General features: G+C 42.7%; 1 protein-coding gene across 15 annotated transcripts in view; it reads right to left on the reverse strand.

The window, feature by feature from the left end:
- Nucleotides 1–1,544: 1,544 nt before the first annotated feature.
- The window catches only part of ARPP21 (cAMP regulated phosphoprotein 21), a 127,519-nt gene continuing 113,750 nt past the window's right edge, over nucleotides 1,545–15,313 (reverse strand). For all 15 annotated transcript variants that reach the window (XM_077809263.1, XM_077809261.1, XM_077809264.1 and 12 more), the window contains 2 exons: nucleotides 4,887–5,038; nucleotides 1,545–1,802 (listed from right to left, as the gene is read on the reverse strand). In XM_077809263.1, the coding sequence (XP_077665389.1) occupies nucleotides 1,545–1,802; nucleotides 4,887–5,038 (410 nt within the window). The remainder of the gene's footprint in view (nucleotides 1,803–4,886; nucleotides 5,039–15,313) is intronic.

Consider the following 15,313-nt stretch of genomic DNA (forward strand, 5'->3'; position numbering starts at 1 on the left):
TTGCGGATACAGACTAACACGGCTGCTACTCTGAAACCTGTCTACGGCCACTCTCAGTCAGCACAAGTTGGAGCAAGCTTCAGGCTGCTCTAACTTGTATCTGGGAAGAGGCTCAGTGGAGGAATGGCCCCAGGATTGGGGGAGCATAAAGGTACTAGAATTGGAAAAGTTGCAGAGAAGGGCAACAAAAACGATTAGGGGTACAGAACAGCTGTCATATGAGGAGAGATTAAAAAGACTGGGACTGTTCAGTGTAGGGATGAACTAGGGGAGGATACAATAGTGGTCTATACAATCATGACTGGTGTGGAGAAAGTGAATAAGAAAGTATTATTTACCCCTTCACAAAACACAAAAAGCAGGGGTCACCCGATGAAAGAAATAGGCAGCAGGTTTCAAACAAAAAAAACTAGGTACTTTGCACAATGCAGTCAGCCTTGCGAGGGGATGTTGTGAGGGCCAAAAGTATAACTGGGTTCAGGAAAGAATTAGATAAGTTCATGGAGGATCGGTCCATCAATGGCTATTAGCCAAGATGGTCACGGATGCAACCCCATGCTCTGAGTGTCCCTAAAACTCCAACAGCCAGATGCTAGAATGGGCAACCGAGGATGGATCTCACAAAATTGCCCTGTTCTCTTCATTCCCTCTGAAGCATCTGGCACTGGCCACTGCCAGAGGCAGGATATTGGGCTAGATGGACCACTGGTCTGGTCCAGTGTGGCCATTCGTATGTAGCTTAAGATCATCTTTGGATCCTCTTTGCAGCTGCACTGAGCACTTCCTGGGGGCAGTGGAGCATCTGTCCCAATATTTTACACCTTTCCAAGCTGACCCTGAACCTGCATGTTGAGACCCAGCTTAACGCCTCCTTCAGCAAATTGCAGCACGCCCATCATTAAACAGCTTTCCCATTAATTAGACCAGAAATCAGGCAACACAAAAAACAAAGGAGAATGACATTCAAAAAGAGAGAGGAGAACAAACAGGTGGTAGAAACATGACCTTTCTCCATGAGGTCAAATAGCTTTATTGTGATTAAACACTACAATACAGTATATGTCCATAAAAAAACCTCTATAATGTATATAAATTATTCCTTCCATTCAGCAATTCTTTTTTTGTTTTTTTAAATTTCCATTACAGCTTTGGTACAATGTGATTTTATTATATATTTTTTTAAATACTTTTAGCTTCACAAACTCAACACAAAGTACAAAACTAATCCGAATCAGGGATATTACAATCTACACAGTGGTGTTCAGTGGTAGGAAAAAATCTTACCTCAGTGAATTCATGTCACTAGCTAAGCTATAAAGGCATACCTAGCAGACATGACAAAATATGCACCATTAACCAGCAAACATCTTTTTAATTTAATTTTTTTTTTTTTTTTTACAGAATTCCAGCAGCAATCGCTTGAGCACTGTCAGTACGTATGTCCCCAACTGATTATCCTGTTGTGCTCCTCTTCACTTGAAGGCCATGAGTTATTTGTCAAATAATGCACCGCTATCCTTGTATATCCACACTAAGCCGCAGTATCAGTACTTGACCTGCCACCCTGTACTGTTAATACTTGCACAGTTTGTCCTGCAGCTGGCAGTGATAACTGGAACGTTACTGGAGGGGCAGTGTGGGGCAATCAACCTTAAGTTGTTCTGTGGGGTGGGAGGTATGACATTACAGTAAACAGGCATTCCAGTGGCTGTAATTGTTCCTTGACCTGATTGATTCGGTAGCATGATTGGTTGTTGATATGATTGTTGTGGCAGTCCTTGAGAACCCTGCGTCATTGGCACCTAGAAGACAGTATATGAAAAACAAATTGGCAAATTAGATCCAAATGAATTAAAATATCCCCAGTGTATTCCGAATTGCCCGTTCCCTTTTATTTTGATTTGCATATCCAATGTGTTTTACAGGGCATATCATAGCCATGGGTTGAGGAAGCAGCACTGGTCCACCAAGTTCATTTTGTACTGCTTATGCAGTATAAAATGAATGTAAAGCAGCTGGAAAATCTCTGCTGATGTAAAACTGGTGGTCCCCAGGAGTTTTACATCAGTGATGCAAGTTTGTTGCTTTAACTTATGCCAGGGCTGGCCAGCTGCAAATCACTTCTTCTTCTCCTCTGTTCCTGAGCAGAGCAGGAGAGTAGTGGAGAATCAAGCCCACAAATCATTTTGTTTCTGTTGAGCCAAAATCTCATCTGTTGGGTTTTGTGTTTGCAAAACCAGGTGTGATTCTAAATGAACTTCTGTTCTCTTTGCACATGGACAAAAGGTTTTGGTGACATGTCTCATCCTTATATTGGGAAAAACAGGGGTATTATGAATCCTCTTTCTATTTTATCTAAGTTCAGGTGGGAGGCTAAAAGGAGGAAGGTTTTGTTCAATGAGGTTTTCACCCCTCACTTGCCCTGAATGGGTTAATGTAGACTAAGAAAGGGGCCAGTTAACCAGACAGGCCATAACTGAAGGGGATCAAGTGACTTAAGTCATCCCCTGACTGAATAATGAGGGCACCCAGCTGAGGAGGAATAAGCTGGACTGGGCTTATAAAAGCAGGAAATTGGCTACAGAGTAGTCTGCAGTCACTTTCTGGGTGAAGTGTTTGGGGGCTACAGGTAGCCTGCAGTTACTCCCTGGGAAGAGGGGGTTTGAGGGCTGGTAAACCCGGAGAAGTAGGGAAGCCAGAAGGTAAGGAAAGGCTCTGGGGAAAGGTAATAAGGACCAGAAATGAACAGACCTTGGCTGCTAATTAAAGGATCCCTGACCTGAAACCTGGAGTAGAGAGTGGGCCTGGGCTCCCCTACCAGCCACTGAAGAAGTGAATGGGAAGACTGCCTGAGCCCCTTTGTAGAGATGAGACTTTGATGCCCCAGAATGGGAGGATATATGTGACCTAAGTTCCCTCTAAGCTGCGTGGCACAGATGCTCAGGGCTGCAGTGGGGAAGAGATGCCTCTCCCCAGACCTGGACCTGCCATGGTGCCCCTCCCCTGGCCACGACCCAACCCAGCCCTGCCGCGGCCAGGGGACAGGCACCCATCCCCCAACCTAGCCTGGCCTGAACCTGCTGCGGCTGGGGGATGGGCATCCCTCCCCTGGCCCCTTCCTTGCCACGGCCGGGGGAAAGGCACCTGGGCCTGACCCAGCCTGGCCCTGCCATGGCTGGCGGACAGGGGCCCCTCCCCTAGCCCCAACCCAGCCCGGCCCTGCCGTGGCCAGGGAAGAGGCTCCTCTCCCCCCCAGCCCAGGGGCTGCTACGGGGAGAGAGAGTTGGGGGGGTCCTCTCTTCCCATTGTAGCCCCGGGGAGCCCCACTGTACCCCAAACCCCTCATTCCCAGCTGGAGCCCTCAGCCCCCCGCACCTCAGCCCTCTGCCCCAGCCCTGAGCCCCCTCCCACACTCCACATCTCGGCCACACATGGGCGGGAAAAATTAGAGGGAACACTGCATGCGACTCGGGCAGAGGGCTAAGCCATGAACACAGATCATCTTGCCTCGCTGTGAGCCAGGAAGAGAAGTCAGGGCGTGCGGTGAGAGGCAGAAAGGAGGTGTTGGACCGGGAATCACGAGGAGGAAGCGTACTAACTGTGAGCAGACCCCACGACAGGTTGATAAAAGGTTCCTATGTTAGCCCATTTCTATCACCACTGTATTGTGTAACTGTAATTTGAATGGGTTAAAGATACTGGCTGAAATTTTCAAAGCTGCTACACTATAACACTGAGGTTGATCAACCTACTAATATGCAGCATTGTCAGATCCTAGCTGGACCAAAATTTTTCAGGATCACTGCGTGCAAAGGATCCACATAGGCTACACTTATATTATCTCACACTTCTGTCTTTAACGCAAGCAAGGGGTCATTTACCCACAAACCTGGGGCTAAAGGACAGAAAAACAATTTCTACCAAACACTCATTCCCCCCCCATCTCCTCCTCTCACCCGCATTTCCAGCAGACTTATCTTTACACTTTAGGCAATAGGAACAGACTATGGAAAAGACGAGAGGCCTCGCAACCACCATATGTTTTAAAAGGAATTAATCTTCCTTTGGTTTTCTAGGAACTAGTGGAAAATAGAAGCATAGGCCCTCTCGTCACCACACAGGCTCTCGTGGTACTTCAATCAATCTAGCTGAAGCTGGGAGTCAAGAAATCTGTTTAAAATCAAGTTACCGCCTTTCTTCTCAAAGTCTAACAATCATAATTCCGTATGGCTGTTCTGTCTACCAGTACACATAGCGTAAAGTCTGTTTGATTCTGGGACAGTGTCCCCTTATGGTATGGCAGGAGCCTCCACAGACATAGGTGCTGGAATGAGGGGTGCTGCCGCAATCCCTGGCTTGAGGTGGATTCCATTATATACAGGGTTTACAGTTTGGTTCAGTGGTTCTCAGCACCCCTCCTATACAAAATGTTCCAGCATCCCTCTCTACAGAGGAGTAATTTAAAACTGGATTAGACAAAGGACTCATATGCATGGTAGGGAACAATCTTGCATTGGCCTAGGGACGAACAAAACAATTTCTCTCATATTCTCTCTCTCACTTTCTAATTCCAGCTCCTCAGGGAAGGAACCAAGTCTTCCTTTATATCCAATGCAGTGCTGATCAGTTCGACCATAATTAACATAATGATCACATCAACGTAGTCTAATGTAGAATGAAAATGGAAGTACAAGGGAGGTTAAAGACAGCATGTAGAGTGCACTAGATTTGAGCCAGACAAGTGCATAACGAGGCCTGAAGCCAGATAGAGGCAAAGAAATATTTTAAAAGACTAAATAAAGACAGCTCACCTCCATGACATGACACTATCATTTACTGTAAGTATATATTTTCAAAGAGAGAAATTCAGTATAGCTTGTAAGTACCTGATAAGACGACATGGCTGGATACTGAACCATCATGCCTTGCACCTGATTTCCCTGCTGATTATTCATCAGGTTCTGACTTTGGGGAGGTTGCTGCATTCCCATGAGTCCTTGGAACCCTTGTTGCTGATTAGTCAAGACAGGCTGATAACCTGGAAAAAACAATCATTTTCACTTGGCTATGAATCATTGTTCACGGAAGCAAAACTAAAGCCCTGTTTAAAAAAAAACAGGTTATCCCATCACGTCCTGTGCAATCTCATCCCCTTGGAGAGAACCACTGCCAGACATAAAAATCTAAGTGAATATAACACTCAGGAACAGATGCAAATTGACAGTTCTGGAAGGTAAAGTACTGTATTTAGACATAGAACAGGGGCATCATGAGCAATGACAGTGTGAGTTTCCCTACACTGTCCAGCTAATGTTCTTCAATCCTGAGCCAGAGACATCCGTGAGGGACAGTTAGCTGAAACCACAGCATTTGACATAAGACCCTGAACAGACATAAGTTTTTAATGACTTTTGGCTACTTAGAGTTAAATCCTAGACCCACTGAATTCAATGGCAAAAATCCTATCGACTTAAAGGGAGTCAGGATTTCATCTTTAGTATCTAATCTCAAAGTCCTCGCTCAGGCAACATTTCCATTGAAGTTAATGGAAGTTTTTGCCTAAATAAGGACAGAGGTTTGTGCTCTTGTGCTGGCTCCTAAACAATGACTTACGGGTGAAAAGAAAAGGAGGATTTGTGGCACCTTAGAGACTAACAAATTTATCTGAGCATAAGCTTTCGTGAAGTGAGCTGTAGCTCACGAAAGCTTATGCTCAAATAAATTTGTTAGTCTCTACGGTGCCACAAGTACTCCTTTTCTTTTGCAGAGACAGACTAACATGGCTGCTACTCTCAAACCTGTCATTAAAGGTGAAAGGCTCCTTGTAGTGTTATCTATTCCGTGAGCCATCAAATCTCTAACAAAGTGTGAAGATACTAGCGGAAGTGAGAATGGGAAAACAATTTTTATCACTACACACACGCACCTCTGCTTCCTTATGAGGTTTGTCATTATAAGGTTGCCTCTAATTTATGGCTAGTGCATGTTGATGCTCATATTTTGCCCTAGTGACTTATTCAGTGCCTAGGAAAGAGAATTTGCTAATAATTTCAAGCCAGGCACTATCTGGGGTTCTTCACTTTGCTCCAGTGCAAATAAAGCCAAGGTACAACTGACCAAGAACGGCAACATAGAGAGAGAGGAAAAATGACTTCTGCTTTCAGTTACTATCAGCTTTGTATGCAAAGCTACCACAATGTGATAGGTTTGAAAATTTCGAATGGGGACTGCTCCTTTTGTAATGTGCTGTCCCTTTACGATTAAGAGCGTGGGGCTGAGGGCACTGTAGTGAGCAGCAGCTTACAGACCAGTTTGGCATGGGAAGGAGAGAAGGAAGAGAACCAGCTGTGACCAGTGGCGGTCTTAGGAGATAGCATGTGCCACTGTCAGTGGTTTCACCGGTACCATTTAAATAAAGGGACTGGGGAGTTTTATTGAGGACAGGGGGCCTGCCTGCAGAAATTGGAGGTGGGTGGACATGTTGCACAGAAACCAGGTGTGAAGAACATAGAAGGATTCCAGCCCTACAATATATCTCCAGCAAAGGTAAGTTGTAAATCTGAGCTTATTTTTCCTTAGCAATACTTCTTCCTCTCTAGTTTTGTTGTTTAACATTCAGTTATGCATAGCACAGCACTCTCTACTTTGTGGTGGTCGTCTCTGAATAAGCATACTTCAGGCAAATAAGAGTTATTTCCATGTGACAATATAAGTGTCACATCTGCTCAATTTATATTCATGAATACAATGCATTTTTCATTATACTCCACAAATTGGAAATCATCATCTGGGCATTTCTTGATTATATAAAGAAATATAAAGTAACCAACAGCACTGTATATGCCACATCATTGTATGCTGATAGCTTTCCTCTGAAGGTTTTTATACAGGAGAAACGTATGGCACCTCTGACCAGAATTTTTGGCTTGCTGCCCAGGGAAAATGTTTTCCCAATAGATATGAGATCACCATTTCCAGTAAATCTAACTTGATGAAAAAGAATTAATTCCCTGGGTGACAAATTAATTTGGCTGGAATATAGCATCATATCTCTCTCAAATGCACTAGGATTATTAGACTCTAATTTGCTGCTTTTCCACACAAACCTGATGTCAGCATATTGCCCAGTCCTGTAAATTATCAACATCATAAATGTGAAACACTGAAACTGAGTTTGCACAAGACATATGTGTGTGTGTTTCACATCCTCTTCTGCCCCTGCATATCCCTTATTTGGGGTGATGTCATCCATTAAAAAGCCTAGCATTACACATCTGGGATTTGAAGGACGGAGCTAAAACATGTGGAATCACTTAAATGTGGGAGCAGAATTAATTCATTTTAATTCACCTGTTTTCCCCAAAGTACCATCATAATTCAAGTCTACTCTGCAGAGGCAGTCAACTGTGGATCATGATGACAGCCTATAGTAGGAGTAGGAAAGAGATTGCAGGAAGAGGACATCAGGTAGCAATATGACACACCTATACAGTAAGGCAACTGGTGCCTTAGATAACTGGGGTCAAACAAAGGAAAACCTTCTGTTATCCCTCAAAAATACTATGGATTACCACAGCTATATACAGCTGTAGTTACTCATGAACTATTAGTATGTGTTTTTACTTCTAGTTGTACAACTGATTTGGTCTATTTCCACTGACTGAAAGAACTCAGTGGTACGTAAGGACACTTGTTAAATCTTGACTTCAACTTACTGTGATGTGGAACCACTGTGAATCTATTCTTATGCAGAATATACGGGAATCATCCCACCGGAATTCTGTACCTCATAACCTCTGCCCTAGCAAAATCCATACATAAAATTCACCACTACATCAGTAGTAAAGTACACTTAGTGATAATCATGGATTACCACTGCTTATGATAGGTAAGGGAATGCACAGAGGATGGTGATGGGGGGGAGAGGGGGGAGGAAGATGACGGACAGGGCAGAGATGAGATCCCCTGGATAGCACAGCTGATTCCTATTCTATACTCTGTAATTTTTACCATTATACCTACTCAATATTTAGATTAAGCAATTTCTCCTATTTAAGGGCACTTTTACATCTTCCAGCTGCCACTCTGAGTTGGGGGGCAGAGCTAAGTCATACTGCTTCACTGAGACACACAGTGGACCTGATTCTCATTTACACTAAGGTCTCTTTACACTGCTCTCATAGTGCAAAGGAGCTTCAAAGTGAGGAGGAATGACAACTTTTTGGCCCCTTCTCATTGTTAGAATGGAGTACAGAGGACTTAATGTAAATGAGAATCAGGAGCAGTGTCTCCTGGAGCTTGGAGTGTGTGTACCGCTTCCTAGAATCCTTACAGAAGAACAGCGCTGTCTAGCCTGCAGGCTCCTGTAGGTTATATGTAGGGGGGATGAGTCCTTCAGGATGGCTATTGCTCTCTCTTGTGGACATGCAGAGAGGCTGGCCACAATCTAACTCAAATTAATACTGAGCTTATTGGTTGTTTTTTTTAAACAGTTCATATCCTCTTGGCTATAACAATATTATGGATGGTTTCAGAGTAGCAGCCGTGTTAGTCTGTATCTGCAAAAGAAAAGGAGGACTTGTGGCACCTTAGAGACTAACAAATTTATTTGAGCATAAGCTTTCGTGAGCTACAGCTCACTTCATTGAATGCATCCGATGAAGTGAGCTGTGGCTCACGAAAGCTTATGCTCAAATAAATGTGTTAGTCTCTAAGGTGCAACAAGTCCTCCTTTTCTTTTTGCGAATATTATAGATGTCACACAACACACCATAATGCAGCACCCCAGTAGCTGGCGCCATTCTTTACCAAAATCAAACTCCTTATTTAGGACTCCAACTCAAAGGCATGCAATGTAACTCAATGGAAGCCGCTTGCTTTTGTCCAAGGGCAGAATTTGGCCTTTTCACATGTTAGATACATGCACAAACACAGGGAGCCCATACCTACTCAGATGTAACAAGCACAATGAAACTAGCAAAGTGAATAGTGATTGACAACTGCACATATGGATAAGGGACGTTAAACAAAGTAAGTTCCTTAATTCATAGCAAGATTCATGAGCAAGATGCAAACATTGTAGAAAATTAGATTTACCAGGCTAGATGGTTTGCTGCTTCAGCAAAAGAACTGGGGTTGGGGGGAGAATTTTCACACCCTTTGGCTATATATATTTTTCTACAGTAACACGTATTCAAATGACTTTTGTTTGAATGCTAGGATTTCACTGCATTATTGAATGTTTGACTAGGTACACAGAAGATGTGGCATTTTAATGGGTCTTATTCCCAGAGGAGACAACAACTAGAAGTCCAAAAATACTGCAGTTTTGGGGTAGTGCTGGTGATGAGAGGCAGTGGAAAAAAGATGCTTGCTTCACCAAGACTTATTTTGTTGCTCCTGGGATATTCTACATGGGCTTGATTTAAATCTCATTGACTTCCTTGGGAGTTGGATCAGATCCTATACCCTGCTCCCAGAATAAATGTGTATGACTGTGATCTAGCCCATTAAAAAATTTATTTGAAAAGGTTAAAGTGTGCTCTTGATATGCATGTACAACTTCCATTGATTCCAGCTGGAGCTGTTTGCATGGATTAAGGGAACAATATGGCATTTATGTGTTTTTCCTTTTGAAAACACATCTATTTTTCACTCTCTCTTGGCAGACCTTTTGTGTGTCAAGACATCAGGAACTGCTACACAGCACGAAACAAATGCAATACACTGCCATGGCAATTAGATACTCAGCTATGGATTTCAAATTTGGCAGAGATACTATTTTTTATTACCATGAAAAAGACAATACACAAAGTCTTCATCTTAACTGAAGATGCTCAACCACAGAGATGCTTCTTCAGTATTTATACAAGCCTGGCATCAGGAAATGATTATTTTTATACTATGGGGTGAAGACTTTGGACTGGGACTCAGAAGATCTGGGTTCTGGTCTCAGCCCTGTCAAAGATATCCTGTGTGACCTTGGGTAAATCATTTAATCTCACAGTGCTACAGTGCCTCATCTGTAAAATGGGAATTAAACTCTTCCCTAAATCCTAGGGGCACTGTGAAGATCCATTTACTAATGTATCTGTAGCACTCAGATACAGCATTGTGGTTATGAGCCTCACAGAAAAACCAACATATTGCAGGACAAACAATTTAATGTGGGAATCCTTAGCATCACACTCTCTCAAAATTATGGTGTTCGTGATTCTGAAATATTGGTCCCTTATCGTCTTTTTTCTGTTTCCACTTCACACTCTCAGGCAAGGTGTCAGGGTGGGAATGCTGGCCACCACATCACAAAGAGAATCTGCATCAAGCTTGAAAGCAACACTGCTGCTATGAAAAACCATTAAAATCTACCACTACTTCTGTGGCCTTGCGGCCTTAAAGGGCATTACACTGTACGTTGTTTTTTGTAAGTGTGGAATATGATCTTGCATTACAAGCACCAAAGAGAAAACACGGAGGATTCAAACTTAAATTGAGAATCAGATTTTCATTCTAATGGCAATAAAAATATATTTGTTCCAGGAAAACAAGATAGAAATAAAATACCTGAATTCATATGCTGACAGACAGCTAGTCTCTGTCTGACACATACAAGACATTCAGAAGTTCTGTGGAAGAGCCTAAGGGTATATATTAGTGTAACTTTGGGTCCATCAGCATGTACGTTACTCCAATTTGAGCCCCCTTCTACGCATTTACTTACATGTAAATGATACCCCCTTGCACATCACCTATGAATCTTTCCCATGTTCATCTTCAAGGAAACCATGTCCTTTGCAAAACTGACTAGGTAAGTTTCAGCTTGAATTCCCCCTCATGGATGTGTAAATGACAGAAAAGTTTTGCATTTGTGGATTGGCACAACTTGCACAGCTGGGATGGTTCCCTCTCTTGTTCAGTGTTCACTGCTGTGGGTTGGTGTCTGCATCCCCTTACTGCACACTGGCCAGGTGGGCTATGGCATGAGGAAAGGGTGAAAATGGGATATTTCAGACTCTCTATAACAGAGCTTTATTTTATCACCTTCTCAGTGAGATCATGCAACTACATTATCCTAGCAAATCTTTTCTTTGGGGTGGGGGTGGGGGAACAGGGGGATGGAATATCAGAGATTACTATCCTACAGTACTATTTATTTTTGCATACAGCAGCAGTTTCAATCCTGCATTCCCTGTGGCCATGCTTTGGCGTGCGATTTATTTTTAGATGAAAATGAAAAAGACCACAGTGTTGTGAAAATGGGACCAGAAATTGACTGTACTGCCCGAAAAGTATCACATTACAGGGTAGAAGAGAGCGTATTCAAACTGGATGGGTTCCAGGAGATCAGTAAAGGACAAGAAGTGGAACCATGCCTTTTGCAGCAGTAGTTTTTCTTCAGACTTGCTCTTTTGCTCATTAGCTTTCATACTACATAAAGTGTAATCCTTAAAAGCCTCTTTGCTGTCCCCTGAGAACATACATACGTGGGTTATTTTCTAATGGCAATACACATCAGATGAACCATCCCATTACAGCAAGCTCCAGGGCCTCTTTACTCCAATTATATCATCCTGCTCCATGTTATCTCTGCTACAAAGGAGGATTTTTAAAATCAGGGCAAACATGAGAGACATTGTTAAACAACCAGAGGAATGAACCGTGCATGGAATTTCAATGAATGCCTCAGAGGGAAAAGGAGCCTTGGTTTCCAGCCTAAATGGAAGAGGCTGTCATACTGTTGAGGTAATTCTCTGAACCTTTATGGCCCATATCACCATGCTGACAGTCAGATAACGTAAACATCCCAGAGGGAGACAGACTACATGAATGTTTTAATTTCTTAATGAGGCTACAGAGCTTAAAAGATAAAATGCAGTGGTCTCACGCCTCTGCCAGCAACGTAAGCAAGTTTGGTGCTCAACTGGTCTTCGTGGACATCCTTTATGAGTAGCATGACCCTGTTTGGAAGGACTCTTTCCTTATTCCTAGATTCAGAATTCAGACAAAGGTCAGCAGGGTAGTTTTATAAGTATATCAACACACTGCTTAGGCCATGTCTACACTGCCACTTATGTGGGCAAAACATATGTCACTCAGGGGTGTGAAACCGCCCCGAGCGACATAAGTTTCACCAGCAAAAGTGGTAGTGTGGACAGCGCTATGTCGGTGGGACAGATTCTTCCGCTGACATAGCTACTGCCGCTCACCAGGGATGGTTTAATTATGTTGATGGCAGAGCTTTCTCTCGTTAGCACATGGGGATCTTCATCCTAGTGGAGTTTTTGTTTTATTTTTCCTACTGAGTTCGAGAAGGGATCTGTTCATGGCCGAATGCTATTCAATATCTTTATCAATGATCTAGAAGAAAATATAAAATCATTGCTGGTAAAATTTGCAGATGATACCAAAATTGTGGAGTAGTAAATAATGACAGGTCAGTAATCCAGGCCAAGCTGGATCACTTGGGCTTGTCTGAACAACACGTATTTTAATACGACTAAATGCAAGGTCGTACATCTAGGAACAAAGAATGTAAAGGTCACACTTACAAAAGACAGAGGACTGTATCCTGGAATACAAGGACACTGAAAAGGACGTAGGGGTCATGATAGATAACAGACAGAACATGAGCTGTCAGTGCAATGCTGTAGCTAAGAGAGCAAATGTAACCCTCAGGTGCATAAGCAGGAAAATATCAAGCTGGAGGTGGCATTACCTCTGTATATGGAATTAATAAGACCATTACTGGATTACTACGTCCAGTTCTGGTGCCCACACTTCAAAAAGGTTGTTGAAAAGCTGGAAAGGGAAAGAGCAACAAAAATGGTTTGAGGTCTGAAAAACGTGCCTTATACAGAGACAGACTGAAGGAGCACAAGCTACTTAGTTTATCCAAGAGAAGACTCAGATGTAGCTTGTATTAAAATGCATGTTGTTCAAATGAGCCTATTTTACCAAACATTCCAGCTCGGTCCGTATCACTCGCCTTTCTTTATCATTATGCAACTTGATTAAAGTCCATAGGTACCTACATGGGGAAGAGATTTCTGATAGTAGACAGCTCTTTAGTTTAGCAGACAAAGGTAAAACGAGATCATCAGACTAGATGATCAGTCTCTTCAGGCCGTAAAATCTATGAAAATTGGAGTTGGCCATTTAGCACTTATTACATCCCTAAACTTCCGATAACAAGGATCATTGAGATGTGTGACAGAGATTTCAGTGATAATAAACAACAATGCATCTACTTCCTAAATTGTCCTTCACTGGACACAGACGAGAGGGGGAGCCACCAGGGACATTGTTGCAGCTCCCTGATCCCACACCGCCTAGCCCCACTGTAAAATGGAGCTTCTGAGGAGCACCCGATGGTGCTACAATCTTTCTTCCCTTGCTCCCTCCCTTCACCCCCTGTCATCATCACCTTGAAAATTCCCAGGTTTTGTTAGGCTGTTTTAAAAATTAAATAAAAAACAAACAACACAAAAGCTGACATGGGTAGTATCTAAGGGTAAGTGCGGCTGCAAATCTGCCCCCTAACAATGGAACCTTATAATTCTTGTACTGAGTTTGTAGTTACAGAAGGCCAAGGCCATGGCAGCACTATGACTCAATACTGCAGTCACCAACTTGAATAGAAATACAGTGTAAAGACCATCATGACACAAAACACATGACAAGACACAACAATGACTAATATACTTGTTACTATCTATCTACAGTAAACAGTTATCCCTGCGACAGGACGAAAATGCGCAAACGCATACAGAAGGGTTTGTATCCCTAAGAACTCTTCAATGCCACCTGGCAAAGGGGTCACTGTTCTGTAACGGTAGCCCTCTTACCGGCCTGACATTACACTCCACACACTGATGTCATAATACTGATCTATAAAGAATGCCATGGGAGATCTTAAATGAAAGCCAAGATCATGCTGGTCATTATTATCTCTGTGGAATGTATGTACAGATGATATTTAAAATGTTATGTCTATATACTGATAATATGTCCTTATAGTTTGTATCAAGGTGTTACCATGCAGCAGAGGTGAAAAACTAGTTTTGCCAGACAAGGGGATGTATATTCATCACCTATCTGCAGATTCAGTATTGTAAGCCAAAACAATGGAAGCCCTATTTACATACAAGTCAGCAGGGCGGATGGGAAGTCAAAAAGAAGGGAAGAACAGCAGGGGGAAAAGAGCTTTACCTAGAAGAGTTCTTCAAAGGTTTATTGGACTATAACTGGAGGATAGGGACAGCACCTTTTACCTTTCGCTGAGGGAGCAAAAAGACGGTGCTTTTTGCAGCCATAAATGGTGGATCCCAGCCACGTGGGTTGATGATACTAGGAGATTGCTTTAGGTGAGAAACTATCTTAGACAAGGATTTTAGCTGTTAAAGTTAAGTTTAGACTCTGAGATGCACATTCTACTTTTTGTTTTATCTGTAATCATTTCTGTTTCCACTTATTAACCTTACTCACTATCGCTTAAATCTTAATCTTTGATGATCAATTTAGGATTGTTTCACTATAAATATATCACAATGCTGTGATGTTATAAAGGAGCTGATCCTGAGTTGCAGCAATCAAGCTGTGTGTATTCTCTTCCCTTGGTAATTTCTGTGAGTGTCCAGTGAGGGGGCTGGACACGCTACAAGGGGGCACTTTCAGAGGGGCTCATGGATAGGGGATATGCCTATTATTAACCTGCAAAGGAAAGTGAGAGCTGGCAGAGGCCTGAGGAGCTTGGTTGGTTGGCTAACAAGCTGGTGATGTTAGGGAGCTGACAACCAATTAAGAACAAGCAAGTCTCTCTCTTGTTGAGGCAAGTGGTAACAGGTAATTGACAGTTCTGGGCACCCCAAGATGGCATCCCAAAGGGTAAATAAATCAGTGCACAGAAAATTCCTATTCATACTGTGTCTTCTAAGGAGATAACAGGTAGGAGAGTAAGACAGGAAGCCCTTTTCCTTCCCAGTTCTGGAGCATGGCAATTGTCAGCCTATAAAAGAGATTTCCTTGATTCAGAGCTGTATTGCGTAGAGACCTGAAGAAAGAGGCAAGGTATCTAGTCCACACACAGTTCTAAAAAAGACTGATACACATGCAATTCTTACAAAGAAAAGCAATTTTCTTGTACACTGCTCCCACATATTATGTTCAGAGTGGTTTCACTCTTTCCAGAATTATGTAATAGACTTTGATGGCTTTTTGGAAACCTTTTTTCCCTTATGTAGTTGGTAATGAGCTTGGCAAGTTTCATCAAAATCTGACCGTAAAATTAAGCTAATTCTGATTTTAGACTCCCTCC

The sequence above is a fragment of the Eretmochelys imbricata genome, chromosome 2, assembly GCF_965152235.1.
Source record: "Eretmochelys imbricata isolate rEreImb1 chromosome 2, rEreImb1.hap1, whole genome shotgun sequence".
NCBI classification, from domain to species: Eukaryota; Metazoa; Chordata; order Testudines; family Cheloniidae; genus Eretmochelys; species Eretmochelys imbricata.